The 21193-nt window shown below is 37.5% G+C and overlaps 2 protein-coding genes across 2 annotated transcripts; one reads left to right on the top strand and one right to left on the bottom strand.

Annotated features, from left to right (window-relative positions):
- Window positions 1-3546: 3546 nt before the first annotated feature.
- Window positions 3547-5066, bottom strand: LOC136260085 (uncharacterized). The gene has a single exon (XM_066053706.1). The coding sequence runs from the start codon at window positions 5023-5025 to the stop codon at window positions 3682-3684; it is 1344 nt and encodes a 447-aa protein (XP_065909778.1). The 5' UTR covers window positions 5026-5066; the 3' UTR covers window positions 3547-3681.
- A 14-nt stretch (window positions 5067-5080) lies between these two features.
- On the top strand, window positions 5081-11550 carry LOC136260084 (uncharacterized). The gene is made up of 8 exons (XM_066053705.1): window positions 5081-5252; window positions 8992-9276; window positions 9330-9603; window positions 9654-9745; window positions 9805-10164; window positions 10496-10678; window positions 10997-11377; window positions 11425-11550. Exons 1-8 carry the CDS (start codon window positions 5189-5191, stop codon window positions 11445-11447), a joined length of 1662 nt encoding a protein of 553 aa, XP_065909777.1. The 5' UTR covers window positions 5081-5188; the 3' UTR covers window positions 11448-11550.
- Window positions 11551-21193: the final 9643 nt, after the last annotated feature.

Here is a 21193-nt window from a genome sequence, read left to right as displayed (position 1 = left end):
GGCATAAACAATTGTTATTATACCTAGCCTGTTATTTTATCACTCTTAATAAACAAGTAACTACATGGTTGTGTAAGAGAGGTGAACTGCACTGGTATAGCTAAACTACTCTATACTGAGAAATTAATATTTGAATGGGCCAACAGATAGCTAGAAAGTTCTGAGACAAAATTTCACCAAACAAAACAAGAAAACAATAACTCATTAGGAAAATCCTAGCAGGCATCGGTACTCCTATGCATGCTTGTCTTTGCAAATTTTACCATCTACAGTATATTAGTCAACATGCAACTAGCACAGAGAATAGCAAAGAATAAAGAAACCTGCTACTGCAACTAGCAGAGGCAACTGCAAGTAAAGGACAAGCAGCAGCATCGGCAATGGCAGCAGCAGTAGAGGCAGCAGGCAGCAGCAGTAGCAAAGGTAAACACACTCTCTAATATACAACAAGCGCTATAGCTGCTCTTATACAAACCAAACACTGTGTGACTATATGTTGAAGCTGTGTGAAATTTTACATGTATGCACAACATAGCTATTACACACAAAAGAGATCTACTGAAAGTATTAGAACTAAACAATTAGGATGTTTAGAGTTGCACCGACATGACAGCTGCAGCATGTCACATGTTGTGACAAAATTCTACATTACAATATGATATTAACAAAAACTACCTACAATATTCAATAGTGCTGGTAAGAAGAAATCGTATCTTTATGTATACAAGCTATTACTGACCATGCATGTGTACTATATACATCCTAATTATAATATTGAGACATTGTTTAACTAGCTTTTACTAGTAAAAGTTATCTACACTAATACATGAAAATTAAGAGTTTCAAAATGCCAGGGTTAAAATGTTGTGAAATCAAATCTCACTGCCAAGAAATGGCTGCATTGAGTGTTGTTAACGTTAAAAATATTTATAATGACAACTCCACCATCTCATTATATTTAAAATCCATTGATATTATCATCATTGCAGCCATTTCTTCAATTTTTACCTCACTTCCTTAAAGAAAATGCACCTTTTTACAGACTATTTTCACAGCTTGGCTGTTTTGGCATTGAAATTGCTTCCTTCGTATTTGCAGCCCCAAAGCCTGCTGACCATCGGCTATGATTCTGGCTATTTTATCACCTTTCTTCTTTACTATGTAGGAATAACAGAAGGCAATTCATTGTAAAGGGATCATTGTTTATAGTTGAATTTATTCCATTAGAGTGACTGCACTATTAGAGTATATTCATACTTGTTTAGTTTTTTCACTACGACTCCATGGGTTTTTACTTTAATTTATAAAAAGGCTAGCTCTCCAACTATGGTTACATTATGTATGCAGAGCAATATTTATAGTTAAGCAGTTTACTTGGTAGGCATGATGTGACAATATTAATTCATGAATCTTATCACATGCTTTTAACACATTTGGTTTCACATAGGCTTCATGGACACTAAAATCAAGATTTCTTTCAAACCACCAAAAGGCATCTCCTCTACTTATACTAGACTGTTTTTCAAAGTGTATATTAGTCATTTTATTAAGCACATAATCAGCATAGTTAGTACAGCGGCGTATCCCCCAAAATTAGCCAATCGTGATATTTTTCATAAAGCATGGAACATTCTATATAAATAGTATTCCTCATGACATATATTTTTTGATATAGTGCCATCACAGATTTGACCTTGGTGACCTTTGTGGCCACTTTTGCACAGAAATTTGACCATTTCTGTTGTTATCTCCCTGAGGCATTAATTGACATGTTAAAACATGGTACCAAAGTAAAGATCTTGTTTTTGAATGAAACAATTGGTTTTTATAGGTAATTGCATTTTGAAGTTAAGATCGCTTTTATTAGTTGCAATATTCTCTGTTCTTGGGGAGTAAATTACCATGGGGAGGTAAATTATCTCAAAGTTCATGGGTAAAATAAACGATCACAACTTTAAAATGAAAATCACCTCAAATAAAAACTAAGTTGTTTTGTTGAACAAGATCTTTATGCATGTTGGTGCCATGTTTTACCAAGTTAATTTATGCCTCAGGGAGATAAATACATAAATGATGAAATATAAACGTCACCAAAGGTCAAAACTGCAATGGCACAAAAACTTTGTCATGAGGAATACTATACTGTGAAAAGCTTCATGCTTTTATGAAAAAGTGCATGATTTTTTTTTGCGTTTTGCCGCTATACTAAGTAGAGCCACTCTAATACAACAAACACAATGCTAAGGCCCAATTATTAGTTTCTCATCCTCCTGTACTCAAAATAGCAGTATGGGAGGGCGGATATTTATTGTTTTACTAACTAGATAGCTGAATTAGCTAGCTAAAATGACTCAAAATGCAATTTTCTTAGACTGCTCTAGTAAGGTATCAACTATAGAAGGTGCTAATTGGCCTCCCTTAGCTGCCAGTAGTGAAAAAAATCCTTGATGAGGTAAGAAAAATGGTGATTCAGGCGGGGATGAGAAACCAATAATTAAGTTTATGCAGCCTAAATGTAATAATTTATGGAAAACTGGCAACACAGTGACTTTACGTAGTATGACTTGTGTTACAGTACATAGCTGAAGGTCCTAAAAGATGTCTCAGTAATAATGTACACTGCTTGCTAGTTAGCTATGTATTTATGCACGCATATTTGTGACCAAATTTTTGATAAAAATTGATCTATGCACACACCAGTGAAGTTTACTTTTCACCATGCATGGCTTTTAGGTGTGAGATCTCTGGCTTGAAAACATTGCAAAAATTTCTACACAAGTTTTTAACTTGAATGACAAATGTCTCAATAATGCTTTTGCTCAAATTGAAAGCACCAAAAGCCACTCCTATGATAACTACAGATTCTCAATATTACATTCCTATAATCAGTTTTCCCCATAAACATGACAAGAGAACAAAAAGCCCATTCGCATTTTACAACAAAATCTGTAACCCCACTATAAAGATATTCAATTTAGAAGAGACTGTGCATAGACACGCATGACAATTTTGTTCTTCCCATTATAAAGTATGTACGTGTTGAGCTGGATCCTCAAAAACATTTAATAACTCACGGATGCCATTACACATGATCTTGAAATTTGGATCATTTGTAGTACTGCTTGACCCACTAAAAATATTTCAAAATCTTTTCATTCAAATGTCCGACATAATATTTACAGCCAATCAAAATTTTCAACTTACATTTCCTATGGGAAAACCATAAGAGTGCAGTGTCCATTACAGCCCTTTCCCGGATTTGTAATGGGGCCAAATCGTACGTGTCTGTTGTTGACACCTTTGCTGTTACCACTAATCACCTGGTTGGCTGAAAAGAAAAAAATTCACTTTTCATTTTTAGCTGTTTTTCAAGATCCAGCTCAACTTGTATATACTATAACCTTCTTAATTGCATAACACATCACCATGTACATGTGTTTTGATGTTGGGACAACCAATGTTGTGATGCTAATTCCCATGGCATACATTTATACAGTAAAGCATACAAATATAACCATATACATGTGCTACATTTCCATGTAAAAGTTTGGATTAAGTGCATAGAAGAAATTGATTTACAACTTTATACAGCACACATACACTAACATATACAATACACTCACACAATGCCAAATATAAATATACAAATACATTGTAGTAACTTTTTTTTATTAGCAGATATCATAACCAGCTGGTGTATGAATAAGCTCCAGTTTGCCATAAAATTAATAATGTAAAACAGAATGTTACTGCTGCCACATAAGCCATCCATGGGTAGATCGGTATTCCTAACATTTCTGCCCTCAATATGATGGAATTAGTAAACTGGCAATAAGAGTCTAAATCAACTTGACTGCATTCCTGGTAGAGAAATGGTCGCCTGCGAATCAGTGGACCTGTTGCCAGCACTTCACTGCAGGCACTGGTCACCCTGGCCGCTTGTAAAAAGGGAAACACTACTAACAGTGACCATAAGATAGTGTTGAGCGTTACTACAGCTACCTTAAAACTACTTTCAGCATCATATGATAAATTGATGATCCCTCCTAGTGCTGCTGATGCAACATTAAAGAGAATGAGTCCTGTGAGACTAGCCGTACGGCCATTAAGTGTCTTGAGAAAGTTGTAGCACTTACCAATGTCTTTAATAGCTTCGTCAACTTCACTGTAATGCCTTTCTTCAACCTTCAATTTGACTGCATGCAGAAAGTAAATATTCAATTCACACTGTGCAGCATGATTAATGATTGCTGCAGAATAGACCATGTCAAGGAAGACAAACCCAACAAAGGAAAATACAACCAACATCATCTTCACCTCACCATGGATGTCCATACTAGGCCAATGTATTCTCACATGTTCTTTAAACAATTCAAATGCAAATGCATACATTATCCTCACTAGCAGTGAAAAGATTGTGTAAGCAACTGCAAGAACCAAAAATGACAACACAGTAAAGATCAATAGTGTTGGCTTAGGCTCAGACCATCTCTTGAAGCTAGCACACTGTACAAACACTTCACCAGATAACTTGTGCAGGTAGTCACTGTCTCCACGGGAGAACAACAATAAACCATACACGTAAGTCAAAATTAGTAAAATATCAGGAACCACAAATATACTCCCTATACTAGTACCACACTCAATCACGACCTTAACCTCACCCGTATTGTAATTGTGTGTCGTATTAGTAGGGGATGGCTGGTCACGACGAAAGCAGGTAATGATTTGAGTCACTAGGGTGCAGTTTAGAATAATAAAGAAAATCGTGGCCCATATCCAACGAAGTATTTTAGCAGGTTTGCTTGGGCTTTCATCGTAATTGTCCCAACCAACGCACACCAACCAAATTTTGTATGGGTTGATGAAGTAACGTTTACACTGAGCAATGGCCCGGCCTGTCACGTCATTCACTGTCGTCTCAGTCAGTAACGGTACCCATTCTTGTTCGTAATCTCCAAACTGGCTAGCATCCTCGCTGGTTGCCATCGTGTACAGGGAGTGTTCGGCGAGGTGCTCGGTCATGTGACTGGTCCGATAGGGCTCGCGCTAATAGGCAAGAACTCACTATCACGTGATCTTGTGAGTACATATTATGCCTGAACTTACCCTGATTCTCACAAATACGCAGAAAAGTTCCAGTTGTAACTACGTAACCAATCTATACTGCGATCTTTAGACGCACACAATGAAGATAATACCGGCTGTGACGCTGCTATCGGTCTACACCTTGGGTGTCCTTTTCACTGAAGGTGAGCTGCGGATACTGAATATATCATGTAGACTTCCGTAGTTTTATATGTTCATAATACAGAGTAAACTGGTTGCACATCTTCATATAACTAGCTACGGTATGGTAGGCCATTTGTTTCAAAACGATTAATTGATATGTTCAATGAATTATTTGGTAGCTATGTGCAATGAATTATTTGGTATTTGCAATGAATTATTTGGTATATTCATAGATACTACACCTATGGTATATTCAATGAATCATTTGGTATATTCAATAAATCATTTGGTATATTCAATGATTTTAGTGTTTTATTTTGTGAACTATCTACGGAACTAGTTGCATGTGCCGGGTTATCTAGTGGCAAATTAGCAATAGGCCTTATAAGCGTAGAACCTGTAAGATTAATTCCACTGAAGTAAATGAACTCATTCTGAATACTGTCTTCAAATACGTACATACCAGCGTTTACCGTATTTAATGGTTTCTCATCCTCTGATATTCAAAATACAAGCAATACAGGAGAGAGGGTTTTTATTTAGCTAGATAGCTGCTAAAACAACTCAGTGTCAAAATACAGTTTTCTTAGCTAGCTCAATTTCAAAAGGTGCTGGATAGCTACTCTCCTGCAGCCACCAAAAATCCTTGATGTGAACAAGCCACTCTTTAACTATGACAAGTATACTTTTATTATTGCCATTAAAACAATGCCGGATATGCCTACAGCAATTCCATGCAGCAGAAATGATGACATGCACTGCTGCACCTTGTGTGAGCTCTGCTATTCCAGACCTCCTAATCATTTTGCTCTTTGACAGCTTAATTATCATAATCTGTAGCTAATGTACAAGCTCATACATGTTAATAAAATTACCTTATATAAAACAGCATGCACTAACATGTTATTTGTACTATGGTGCTAACATCATATCTGCCTTACGTACATCACTGAAAATACTCAGTGCTACAAAGCTATAATTGTTGGACACTTAACAGGAAAACAGGAGAATAGTTGTTTGGAGCTGCAGGCTTACAGGCTACATAAACTTAGTAATTTCTCATCCCTGCCAGCTGGTCTGTATCTCAACATTGGAGCTCTCAGAAAAAAAAACTTTGATGATCTCACATGCCTGGTGTCATTTACAGCTGGGTGGTCCCTTTGGCTTTCCTTATTCATTGTGGCTATGCTGTTAGAATCAATAAATTGAGGCCTCCATCAAGGCATAAAAAAGGATGAACAAATAAGACATATTTACTGTGACACTGTATGAGTTGTTCTAAAGGTGTTCAGCGTGCTTAGCTACCTGTTGAGGAAGTTCGGTAAATGCTTGTAGCATTCATACCAGACTCTGTTGGCTGTATGAACAAATAAGGAAGTTTAGTAAACACTTTAATATTCATGCCAGACTGTACTGGACACTGTTGACAAATAAGATTCCACACTTTTCTTGCTAGCGGGGGCTCACCCCAATTCTGTATTCTTCCATTATTTTCAAGTTTTTCTTGCATACTGTACAGCCTTGATCTTGTAAAATATCAGCTCACAGGTCAGTGTGCTATTGAGTTGGCTTACGTTTGAGTTATGTCTGCTGTTATGCTCAGACAAATATAGACTTGAAAGCAGTCAATCTAATAATGGAAATGAACTGCCTACCCACATGCAAGTATGCCTGCTTGAGTGGCGAGAGAATTTATTTGGTGTAGCCTTATTTTATGTTCTTTAATATTAGTATGTTTTATATACTAACAGGAGTCACTGTCAATGATTTACAAGCCATGATTGAAACTGGGTAGGGTGCTGGGCCACTTTTAGCTCTTTTGAGCATTGACTGTTCGATTAGAGTATTTTGATTGTATGGTGACAACACCTATTTTCATATCTACAACAAATTCTTACTAACTTTGGGGAAAGTGTTACTAGAATATGAAAAATGCTACTAGTCATTCAGTTGGAGCCATGCCTGTTTTTTTGAATATGAGTGTACTTATGACTAGTACTATATAGCTTGCTTGTTACTGTTTGGTTATTGCATAGCCTGAATCTACACATTAAACTCTTTGTTAAGATACAGAACCAGGTAATCTCGCTAGCCAGCCTGTAGTTTTTCTTTTGTCATTTGGTCGGATCTTTTTCTCTGACCAAATGACAAAAGAAAAAAAATACAGGCTGGCTGGCAAGACTAGTATGGTGGATACTGATGGTCCTTCAGTTCATGGAAGCCCTGCTATAAGAGAACATGTGGTGTACTATGTAAACAGTACATGGTGGTATGTGGGGAGTGTTATCTTGTACAGGAATGTGAACAAGAAAAGGAACTATAGAACAGGAGACAGGGTGTAGGGTTTTCCAATGACAATTAGGTAGCTGTTATCACTGTGATATTAATAGTTTTTATTCCAAGGTTTGGGTAGTAGCAAGAATTCATAATATAAAAAAGGAGTATTATGAACTCTTGGTAGTAGAAATCACCTGAAACTCATGATCACCAACGTAGTTATAAATACACCCATGAGTCTTGTATATATCTGATTTGTAAACATCATGTAGTCTGAGGACTACAAGTCTGACAACAAAGTGTGTATTCTGCACCTTCAAGCAGGTCAATACACCCGTTTGTGATAGTTGATGCGGCTGAAGTATTTTAATGGCTGCATGGTTGAACAAACCTAGACCTATAGCATATAACATACTTTAGCAAGTTTTGTGATTAATGTAGAAGTAAATTTTCCCTCCATTTTTGAAGGTAATTGCTGGTAATGCTATAGGGATGGCGAGTGTGCGTATATGGCAGTCTCATACAGATATGGGAATATGTAAAGCTTGGAAATTGTGTTGATATAGTAGTTAACAAGTTTTGGTATAATATAATTGATTGCAGTCATAAAAGATGATCCTATATATAGTGTTTGTTATAATAAGGTTTGAGCCGGAATAAGTAGGTCTAACTGTGTGTAATTCGGTATTACACAACTGGATAACTTTATTTTAACAATAGTATATGCGACATCAAATGATAAACTAATAGCTTTGTAGTGCAGTTGTAGCTACACAATAACATGAAGTTTCTGACCAGTCCACCACATCATCATACGCACAAACCAGCTGATCTCAAGATAGTAAAGTTGCTTCATAGCTACCTATGGTTATCATCTTGAAACTTGAACTTTTAAAATTGAAGGCCAACAACTCTTTTAACACTGAGTAATTGATAAACAGAAGTCTCCACCAAGATTTATAGTCTTAGCTCCCACTCCTCATCAAAATCATTTATAGACTCAGCAATTACTGACATGACACAGGATATTGATAGTCCACAGACTTAATGTGTGTTGAGTTCCTGTGGGTCCCTGGTCTTGGTCCTCGGTTCCTCGGTTTACACCAACTTATGGTAACTCTATCCACACAGTAACAAGCAGTCTAGATATGTGCCAAAAAAGCCACAACAGCTACCATAATAATTTGATAATATTCCTAAAGGGGATTTCTACAAAGAGCTTGCTGGGTTGAGTGAGTATGCTCGGCCAGTTTCTTTTTGGCCCAGTTCTTGTATATATAGCTCTGAATGCAGCTACAAGATATCACTAGCACCTCTATTGGCTCCTCAGTACATCATCAGCTTGCAGTACACAGTACATCATCAGCTTGCAGTACATCATGCTAGCTAGCTTCTTCTAGCTAGTAGATAAATACATTGCAAATAATTATATTTTACTAGCATTCATTATTAATTTTACAGTTTATTCATGTTTCACTTTAGCTTCAGCCGATTTCCAGTGTTCATTTCAAAGTTGTCCTACAAGGGATGTACAGTTGACTGAAGGTGATCCACCAGTGACTTTGCCATGTGACTTCAACATGCCTATCAACTCATCAACAACAGCTGGCAATTACACATACTGTTATAATTCCACAATACTGGTGCCTCATTCTAATAGTTCCTATACCATTGAGAATATTGACTACACTCTAGATAATTCAAAAATTTGTTGTTTTGATAATGAAGCACAGAGTTGTGCAGTGTGCTACAACTTCAGTGTGTACTGTAAGTACTCCACACCACCAGTATATTGTATTAGAGTAGTTGTTTGTTTGCAGACAAACCAAGAAATAGATTCAAATTTCTCCAAGGCCCTACACCAGTTTTTGGAGAGCAGTTTACTATTAACTGTGAGGTGATAGCCAATCCATCACCAGTTTGTCAGTGGAGGAGAACAATGTTTCAACTTGGGCAGCCAAGTGCTGATGACAACGGTGACGATGGCTCGTCTTCTTCTACCAGTTATGCGTTTCCCACCATTGAAATAGTAGATGTTCCCATTCCTTCTGAAGCAATCTTTACAAATAATAATTGTACAATTACCCTCAATACGTAGGTTTTAACTAATTTGACTTTTTGCTGTAATATTTTTCTTTTATCAGCTTAAAACCAAGTCATGAAGGAGACTATTCTTGTACTGCTACCAACTTTCTGGGGATAGCTCGTGCAAGTATCCCAACTATAACCTTTGCTGGTAAGTATGCACCTGTTGCTGTGGTATATATATATATATATATGTTATGGTTTATGTAGAGTGCAACTCAAGATCGACTCAAATTGATTATACTGGTCCTTCAGTTGTGAGCACATCCATTAATAGTACAGTGACTTTTACATGTAGTGCGGGCTCAGCTTCACCACTAACAATCATTAATTTTTACTTTAACAACACTCTCTATCTTGATCCTAACAATGTTGGAACATTGTTTGATGTTGGCATAGTTGTCAAATCTACATTCAACCAGGATGATTGTTCAATACAGAGTACTCTAACAATTCAACAATTTAGTGAACAGTTTGTAGGACAATACAGTTGCTCAGTATCCATATTTACCACTACCATGGAAGGGGACAATGAGACATTTTCATTAGAAGTTGCAACACCTGAAGAAGGTATTATCGGTTCTATTTTGTCAGATATAGTATAATATACTGTACAAAAGTTTACAAAATATGGTAAATTGAAGGAAACTTATCAAACCTTTAATTGCTGAATTACTTGACAAACTATTTTTGTTCAGCAAACTTTAGTCTTGCTAATCTTTTGTGGTGGTTCATGGTATACCATTGCCTTGAGTTAGAGACAAATTCATGATTTGTTTTTGTCCAGTATGGCCACTTAGCATGAACATTTGAAGTTGTCTAAAAGTATGATCAACATTTCTTATTTCAGTTGCTTCACCCACAAAATTCAGTTTTCAATGTTCGTTCACATTGTTTCTAGATGTAGTTTTAGTTGCGATTAGTGATGACGATGATGATGATGATACCAATGAAGGTCTACTGATTGGAGTTCCATTGGGTGTATTTATTCTACTGGCATCACTGATAACTGTGTTTATTTTACTGTTAGTGTTGATCAGAAGTCGGTTAATGACAAGTATATTGAGGTTACCTCCACCACCATGTGAGTGTAATTGTGCACGTGTGTTATACATGATAACATTCTTGATATGCTCAGCAAGAGGATCTAAGGGCAGAGGTGATATTTTGCAGCCATATTTAGTCTGGAGGGACAAAGGGGCCAAAAAATTGTTGTTACAATTAACCTAGTTGTGGACTGATTGTAAACATAACAGTTGCTACTTGTGCCAAGCAAATAACAGCTGCTATGTTGAGAATCCTGTCCTGAATCCTGTTAGTAACAATTCATATGAATTGTTACTTGTGTTTGAGCTGTGCCATACTTTGCGAGTTAATTTATACTCACTTGTGATGTTGGCAGATTCTCCAGACCTGTACCAATATGATGTGTTCATATCACATACACAAGACACTGATGATTATGTCAACACAGTTTTAAAGAAGGGCTTGGAGGGGAAGGGTTACCGTGTACAAACACCAGTTGATTTTGTTGCTGGCCATGTTTCTGACGAAAACATTATTAATACATTCAAATACAGTCGATATGTGATGATCCTGTTCTCAGCAGCATATGATCATAACTGCTCAGAGTTGCAATATGCCTACAATAAGGTTGATGAGACAAAGTACAATTGTTTGATCCCAGTGAAGTGTGGAGGTGTGATACCTGCAAAATTGGAGCGTATTACATATGCTGATTATGATAATGATGATGTTGTGTCTCGTGTGGAGCAAACCATCGGTATTATGTCTAGTAGATGTATTGTATGTGATTGTCTAATCTTATAGGTACACCATTGTATGGAGTTTGAGCAAGACTGGATCTGTGGACACTATTAGTATTTTTTATATAGTAGTTATAAGACTCATATACATGCATGAGTATCCTTTTAGATTATCTATTTGTAAGTTTGAGTATACAATTTAGTAAGTTACTAAGTAAGTACGTAAGTATCATACAGTGTGGTAGTACTGCATAGTAGGGATCATGGAGGTTTGGGCAATAATACTGTCACCAGCCTTGTTTTTCCTCCATGACAGCTTGGCAGCATTGGTTAGGTATAGTCAAGCCCAAATTTCCTGTACAGTGATCCCCAACAAATTTCTCTGGAATTAAAAAGAATTCCACTGACTACTGATTCCTTCATCCAAGCATAACTGGACTATGGTTAAGGCTACAGGCTTGATTTCTTCACTATGTAACGTTGCTTCAGCTTTGTACATTCTTTTTCGCCGACCACAGCAACTACAGTATATACCTAACTATCAATTGCTGAGGAGTGAAGTAGCCATCCACTTTGTTTGTAGGTATGTTGTGCCCGTTATATGCGAATTTCCGCAGTGACTGCAGAGGTGCTTACTGTTCTTTGTAATTGTTATAATTCTGTATAACAGGTGGAAGTGACACATTGCCCTCCAGGAAGCAGTAGTCAAGGCGCATGTTCAGTATATTTTTATAATATGTCTGACCTTTACTGTGATTTGATTTTTATCCTCATACTATTTGGCAAAAGTTGTTCTTCCATAGACAAGCAGTTACAAAACCCAAATAAAATATACATTTACAACAAAAAAATGCAAGTCCATTTAACTATTACATAAAGAAAACGCACACAACCACAAGAACAAAGTTACAAAAAGGCAAACTACATTCAGGAGATGGTCATGAAGCAGCGATGAAAAGGTGTGAAATGGACCAGAAAGTACAGGTAGTAGTTATTCTGTTGCACCGATGTGCAATAATGATATACGTATAGTGTATATCTCTGCAAGGTGGCAAAGTGGGCAGGACAACAAGTTCTGTATATGAATACTGTGGTCCAAATGGGTCCAACGAAATGCTATGAGGTTGACAATATTGATGGTGCATACTGCGTTGCACAAAGTATTTCACCTGGGAGGTAATGGGCAACCAACCAAGAGCAAGGTGATGTGATAAATGATCATACATACTTGTGAAACAACATGGTGACCAGTTTTGAATTATTTTGCAGACGTTGGAGAAATTGTTGATACACCAAACAGGTAGTGCACAATCTATATGAGATCAAACAGGGACTCAACCAACATTCTAATAACAGAAGAAGATAAACACTTGCGATGAAAAGCATGTTAGCTACAAACAGCAGAGACATGTGCGGTCCAATTAAGCTGGTTATCAATATGGACTCCCAAGTATTTTTGGGTAGAAACTTCATTCAGAAGAGTGTTATGGTACACTACTGGAGCTGCTCCTAAGGACTTTGGCTTATACTACATAACACTTGATTTTATGTACATTATTCTACAGGATGACAGCCACTCAGAGAGTAATCTCAAATCCTCACATAAAAGTCTTTACACTTCAGAATAGTCAGCACTGTACAAATCAAGGTAGTTGAAGCAATATGCGTTGATTCAAAAATCATAAACAAACAAGTTTATAAAAATTAGAAAGCTTATGAGAACAACAAACTATATACACCTGGAGCTATATACTAGTCCCAGCTAGCTACTTCATGTTCATAGCTACTCTGTATATGACTGAAAGTAGGAATTAAATGTCCACTAGTATAACTGCAGTTGTAGATAACATCCCTTGTTTTATTTCTATGATCCCTACTGAACTGTAAACTTTCTAATGTTTCCATACACTTGTGAAGTAAGTATCAAAAACAGTCAAGCTGTGAGAAAAGGTGCAGCCTTAAAAAGCCTGGGTTAAAAAAGTTGTAAAATCAAAGGTGTCAGCCAACAAACGGTTGCAATGATAATAAATTTTAACAATGTACTCTAATAGATCAGTCACCCTAATACAGCAGGCAGTCAATTAAGGTAACCATCCTAATAGACTGCTGAAATCCTCACATTTAATTTCAGAATTGAAGGTCTAATGCTAAAATTTTTCTGGCTATGGCATGAATAAATATCAAGACTGACCGTGATACCCTAATACAGCAGTTAAATAAATATTAATGACATTGTGACATTTTGATAAACTTCATTGAGTAATAGTGTTATGTAGTCAGACCCCGGCATCGCCATAAGTCTGGCTACACCCAAACCATGAGTCTGGTTGATAAACACTTTTGTTATGTCCTCTACTTACCAGATCATACAGCAAAATGTCTATTGAATATCTCGTCTTTTCTTTAGCTGTCCCATTCACTGTCTGTTAAAGTCATATGAGTATTAAGACCATACAAAAGCTGTGTGCTCCGGGGTTTATCTCACATATACATTAAGGTCAAGTTGATCATTTTGTAAATACATTTGATGTGCTCAAAAGTGAGTTTACTGTCCATGCAAGGTTGTCCTGCAAATGAGTAAGTATCTGACATACAGTATGTGAGTTGGATTGGTTTGTGGATAACAGTTCATATGACACACTTTACAGGATTACATCATATTTGCCATTTGTTTGCCAGTTGTTCTGGACAACATAAGCCATTCTGTAGGATTTCAGAGTCACACTTTGAATAGATTTGACAATATATGTAGTAGGTTTATAGTCACCTGAGACAGGTATATATTTGGCTAGTAGCTATTGTGTGCAGTCTGAAGTAGTGACAGATTTGTGCACAAAATAGAAATCATTTAGCATGTTATTCATAGAATTATGTATAATTGTTACTCTTACGAGGGATGAAATAGTAATTTAAGAAAACTCATCTATACATTACCATAGATTATAAGATGTGTCACCATGCAACATGTCCTGTCTAACTGTCAGGGGCGGATCCGGAAAGGGGGATCAAAATGAAATGACACTGGGAAGGCACACCTTAGTCAAAGCACACTAGCACTGATGTGAAGCATGCCAGCTTAGGTAGGTCTGGGGGCATGCCCCCTCCCCACATGAAATTTTAATTTTTGAAAATTAGACCCTAGTCTGAAAGTGATTCCAACATAGGCTCAGCACAATTTTTATTCGTTTATTCGACTGTTTTATTAGAGGTGACTGCTCTATTATAGGGTATCTTGATCTTGATACCTAAATTTTAATGTTATATAGACTAGTGTTGCAATTTTTGATGGGTAAGGTTTTTCAGCTACCCTCCTGCTGAACTGTTTTATAATAGGCTGTACAGCAGCTTTGCACAGTACACGCCAATTAGCACTCAAATACAATGGTGTAGTAGTCACTAAAATTAATAGGATCTTAGAATGCACTCAATGCAGCTCCCTTGAAAATGCTGACAAACTCAGAGTATTAAAAGGTTTATGCATTTAACAGATTTTGTTGTGTACAGCTATATAGCTATTAGACAGCAATCAAAGGAAGTTACTATTTGTGTTAAAGAAATTTTGTTAGATTATACACTCTAATATACGCACAGCTTGCAGTGTACTTTAATACAGCACTCAAATATATTTAATGTGGATTTAATTAGCATGTAGGGTGGCTGTTGGGAGTCTTTGGAATGACATTTATGAAACATCACTGGATGAGATTTCCATGACATATACAGCACAATTGAAGTTGACATGTGTACAAAAATTTTGGAGGGGGTAAAGAGCCCCCCTGGATCCACCCCTAAATCTGCCAATGCTAACTGTGTCTGAATGCATGTGCAATATACTCACCTGATAATTAAGACACTTGTCCTTATAGTGTATCAGAACATACATTTAAACTTGGCCAGCTGAAATAATTGGACATGCACCTTAATGAGGAAACATCTTGTTAGTCAGTCACAAGGTGTCCAAATCACATGTAAAGTCTCATGTGAAAATTCACAACTATTAATTGTTCTACCCATGAATGGACTCCTGTATAGAGTCTCTTTATGGATCCAATTGCTACTCAGTGACCATGGAATAAGAAGCCTTTATCATCACATCCTGTCAAGTGTGGCATTGAAATTTTCTTAATAGCTAAATAACTTCTGTTGACTCAGTATAGTTATATAGCTGTGTAGATTAAAATTATAGCTACTTTCTGCAAGTCGTGAAATTGAAGGCTGCAAGCAGTTACTAAATTTTGTGTAACAGTACAACAGGCACAGCAGTAGGACATGCATACATTCTACATATTCCAGTTGATGTAGAGGCACCACATGAAGTTATTTGGTTTATAATATGGCTGCTAGCTATATCAAATGTTTGCTCTTCAGATTTTCAGCTGCTGAGCACTATCAACTCCTTCAAGATGAAGCTAGACAAGTTTTGGGACTTCAGGAGATGATCAAATATGACCAGGGCCGCCCACAGGGGGGGCAACTGGGGCATTTTGCCCCGGGCCCCAGCTTGAAAGGTGTTAAAGAATGCACTTTTAAGTATATGTGTTTATAAATATATGCATGAAGTGTGACATTTTATAGGAACACATATTTAGTGTTTGTAGAAATCTTTATTTCATTGGTTGTAACTATATGCACTTGTGGTTGTTTTTGTAGGTTTTCATGCATTAGGTAATTTATATTGTAAGTCTTCTGGTGTAAAGTATTAATTTAACCGTTCTTTTTGTATTGTTCTATTGTTACTGTACCCATTGCATATTAAAACTGTTGTTGCTAGTGTTGTTGTCAGTGTATAAACTCTAACAGGTTATGGTCCCAGGCTCCCCAGTCTCTGTGTAAGAAACTATTGAACTTGTGCTGTATACTTGTGATTGTTTTGAAGCATCACGGCAGAACTAAAATCTATGTCAATTGTTCCATTGAATGGGGTAAACTATCCCACATGGAAAGTGCAATGTAGAATGGCACTCATGAAGGACAGCCTATGGGGCATTGTTAATGGAACAGAAATTCCTCCAGGAGAAGATGATGCTGAAAAGTATGCCAAGTTTGTGGCAAGAAGGGACCGTGCTCTAGCACTGATTGTTTTGACACTTGAACCTTCTTTGCTATATCTTATTGGGGAGCCAGAAGATCCAGTTGTTGTATGAAGAAATTGTCTGAACAGTTTCAGAAGAAGACTTGGACCAATAAACTGGAACTTCGACGCAAACTCTATGCACTCCGCCTAAAGGAGGGAGGGTCTGTACAAGGGCATATCAAAGCTATGACTGAGGTGTTTGATGCCCTAGCTGTTGTTGGTGATCCTGTGTCTGAAGAAGACCGTGTAGTGCATTTACTCGCAAGCTTACCTGATTCCTTTGACATGTTGGTCACTGCTTTAGAGACAAATGAAACAGTACCTAAGATGGAAACTGTCACAGAGTGCCTACTACATGAAGAGCGCAAACTGAAAGACGAAAGAGAGAAGGAAGGTGGGCGCACCAAGGCACTGGCATCTCAGACTCAGTTTAGTCAAAAGCCATTTAATTGTCATTACTGTGGAAAGCCAGGACATTTCAAGCGTAACTGTTGTAAACTAACCCTTGATAAGGAGAAGAAAGGAAGGCTTGATGCCAAGAAAGAAGAGAAACACAAGGCAAACAAAGTAACTTTGGAGCAAGGAAGTAGTGGAGATGATGCACTAGTATAGTTACTCATGCTCTGTTAACTTCTTCAGAGTCCAAAAACAATTGGATTGTTGATTCAGGAACCACTTGCCATATGTGCAATGATCAACAGCTATTTAAGCAATTTGTTAGTTTGAAGAAGCCACAAGAAGTGACCTTAGGTGATGGACACACTCTGGAAGCTGTTGGTCAGGGAATTGTCACACTAGAAGCAAGACTACCAAGTGGAAAAATCAAAAGGTGCAACTTAAATAATGTTTTGTGTGTACTTAAGCTTGCTTATAATTTGCTAAGTGTTACCAAAGCATCAGAAGCTGGTAAAACAGTTTGCTTTAACAAGAATGTTTGCACAATATTAAACAAAATGGGAAAGGCTTTAGCTATAGCTACGAAGTTGGGTAGTCTTTACTATTTAAATTGCAAGGAAAGTCAAAACCAGCTAATGAATGTAAGCATTGACAAAAGGGAGAGTAAAGAAACTCTTTGGCATCACCATTATGGGCACCTTGGAGAAAACAGCCTAAGAAAATTGGCTAAAAAGGGGCTTGTTGATAGTTTTAATTATGATGTATCAAAGGAGATAAGTTTTTGTGAAACCTGCATTGGTGGTAAGCATCATAAAATCCCAATGCCTACCTCAAGTGGCACTCGTTCGAAGGAGTTGCTTGGCTTGGTGCACAGTGACGTTTGTGGAAAAATTAGCACAAAATCAATTGGCGGTGCTGAATATTTTCTTACCTTTATTGATGACAAAACACGTTATGTTTGGGTGTATACCTTAAAACACAAAGCTGAAGTGTTTGATCGTTTTGTCGAATGGAAGGCCTTGGTTGAGAAACAGAGTGGGCAAAATTGAAAGTACTTCGCACAGATAATGGTGGGGAATATACCTCAAACAAATTTGAGGAGTTTCTGAAAACAGAGGGGGTACTTCATGAACACACAGTACCCAAAACACCTGAGCAAAATGGTGTTGCAGAGAGGCTTAATAGAACTCTTGTAGAAACGATTCACTCAATGCTTATTGATTCCAAACTTCCTCACAAATTCTGGAGTGTAGTACTATCTACAGCAGCTTATCTGAGAAATTTGAGTCCAACTAAAGTGTTTGAAGGGATGACACCTTATGAAGTTTGGACAAAATAAAAAGCCAAGGGTGAAACATTTGCAAATTTTTGGCTGTGGTGCATTTGCACATATTCCGAAAGACGAGAGGAGCAAGAAAATTTATTTTTCTTTGGTATGGTCAAGGAACCAAAGGCTATCGGCTTTATGATACAAATTGCCTCAAAGTGTTTTATAGCCGTGATGTGAAGTTTTGTGAAAATGAGCGAGTGCTTGAACCAGAAGCAAATAGTGAGACTGATTATCACTTTGTTGTAGACTTCTCAGAGTGTGAGGTACCTAGCCAGGAGCAACCAACTAGCCAGTCAGTTGCTAAACCTGTTCTTAGAAGGTCAGAACGACAAAGGCAACCTCCAGATTTTTATGGAGAGAGAGCAAATGCATGTACTCAAAGTGGAAAGAAACCCACTACTCTTCAGGAAGCTTTATCCAGCCCTGAAAGCTCAGGCTGGATGGACACTATGGATGCTGAAATGAATTCATTGGACCATAACAGAGTGTGGAACCTAGTTGAGCTACCCAAAGGCAGAAAAGCTGTAGGAAGCAAATGGGTGTACAAGATCAAAACTGGTGCAGATGGAATGATCGAGCGATACAAAGCGAGATTAGTTGCCCAGGGGTTTTCACAAAAATACGGTGCTGATTATGATGAGACATTTTGTCCAGTTGTTCGGCTTGAATCAGTCCGTGTTTTGATAACATTAGCTGTCCAGTGTGGTCTTAAGCTACATCAAGTTGATGTGACCACAACTTTCTTGAATGGCAAGCTTGAGGAGGAGGTTTACATGAAGCAACCAGAAGGTTTTACTGCTAAAGGCAAAGAACATCTTGTTTGTAAACTTAAGAAGAGCATTTATGGCCTTAAACAGTCTCCTCGTTGCTGGAACGTGGCCTTAGATTACCAGCTTAAGCAAATGGGCTTTTTTCAATCCGAGAGTGATCCTTGCATATACGCAAATGCAAGAGGAGATATGTTCTTTATTGGTGTTTATGTTGATGACATCATCCTTGTTGGAAAGGATGAAAAGAGAATAGAAGAAATAAAGTATGCTCTTTCGCAGAAGTTTGATATTAAGGACATGGGAAAATTACACCATTTCCTGGGAATGAAAATCCTCCAAGATGAAAGCTCTGAAAGAATTTGGATTGGGCAACCAGCTTACATTAGTAAGATTCTCCAAAAGTTTGACATGCAAGATTGCAAGCCAGTTAGCACACCAGTTGATCCTGGGGCAAAGCTTACGAAATCTTCCAACAGTGAAGATTGCCTTGATCAACAACGTTATCAATCTGCAATTGGAGCTTTGCTTTACCTATCGGTAAGCGCTAGGCCAGATATCACTTACACTGTTAGTACTTTGGCTAAGTTCTCTTCAAATCCCACCAAACAACATTGGACATCTCTGAATCGCGTTATGCGATACTAAAGGGAACAGCCAACCATGGCATTGTTTACTCTAAGAAAGGCACCAAACAATGTGTCGGTTACTGTGATGCAGACTGGGCCGGAGATTTTGATGACAGAAAGTCAACATCAGGGTACATTTTCAAAATTAGTGAAGGAACAATTACCTGGAGCAGCAAGAAGCAGCCTTGTGTTGCCTTGTCAACTGCTGAAACTGAGTATGTTGCCTTAGCCAGTGCGGCACAAGAAGCAGTTTGGCTAAGACAGTTAATGTCTGAATTGGGGAATGCACCCATTATACCAACCACTATGTTTGAAGATAATCAATCTGCCATCACAATGACAAAAAATTCTCAGTCACATGGTAGAGCCAAGCACATAGACATCAAATACCATTTTATTCATGAACAAGTAAACAAGGGAACTGTAACTCTAAAACATTGTGCTACAGAAGAGATGACTGCTGATATTTTTACAAAGCACTTAGTCATGAACGGTTCTGCAAATTACGTGAAATGATGGGAGTTAAACATATACCAGAACATTATTCTTAAAAGTGAGGAGAAGTGTTAAAGAATGCACTTTTAAGTATATGTGTTTATAAATATATGCATGAAGTGTGACATTTTATAGGAACACATATTTAGTGTTTGTAGAAATCTTTATTTCATTGGTTGTAACTATATGCACTTGTGGTTGTTTTTGTAGGTTTTCATGCATTAGGTAATTTATATTGTAAGTCTTCTGGTGTAAAGTATTAATTTAACTGTTCTTTTTGTATTGTTCTATTGTTACTGTACCCAGTACATTAGTTGTGTATTCTATTGATTAAAACTGTTGTTGCTAGTGTTGTTGTCAGTGTATAAACTCTAACAAAGAGGCCCCCATGAAGGGCCCCTTGAATACCTGTTTAAAGATCGATATACTCTAATAGAGCAGTCAGACCTAAATACTGTAATAGAGCAGTCACAGTATTCTTCAGAGGAGCGCGTAGCAAGCTTATAAATAAGGAGATATGGTTGGTGAGGGGTAGCTATTGTCATTTTCAGCATGTAATGACCTTTTTTTTTTTTTTTTTTTTTTTGGTCTTCAACTTACAGCTTGGATGCTCTGGGGCCCCACTTTAACTCCTTTCCCTGGGCCTATTAATTTCTCTGGGCGGCCCTGAATATGACGAACAAGACTTACAACCTGTATATTACTCTTTTTTTTTTATAGCAATACAGCTAATCAGTCTTGTATTGCATGCTTGAATACTGTGACGAGCTAACACATGTTACCAACATGCGGTTTCATGGGCACATAGCTATGGTACCACACACATTGATGGAAAGCGAGTTTACAGCGCACATTAGCATTTTCATGTAACGTTAGCTATATTAACATTCAAACCGTTGAATACAAAACTCAAACTACTGTTGCATAGCTACCACCTCGAGTTTAGCTACCACCTCGACTGGCTCGAGTTTATACAGAGTTAGCTACTCGAGCTACCGGCAATTAACAAACGATGGTTAGTAATTAACTTGAATACAGAGTATCCGGGCTGATCCGGTCCGGAAACACCATAGACTACTGTAGCTACTGTTTTATCCGGTCAGGAAACAAGTCATGATTCCACGTTTTTGTGCCCACAAAAA

This window comes from Dysidea avara, chromosome 7 (assembly GCF_963678975.1).
Source record: "Dysidea avara chromosome 7, odDysAvar1.4, whole genome shotgun sequence".
NCBI lineage: Eukaryota > Metazoa > Porifera > Demospongiae > Dictyoceratida > Dysideidae > Dysidea > Dysidea avara.
This window is presented reverse-complemented; position numbering and strand designations above follow the sequence as displayed.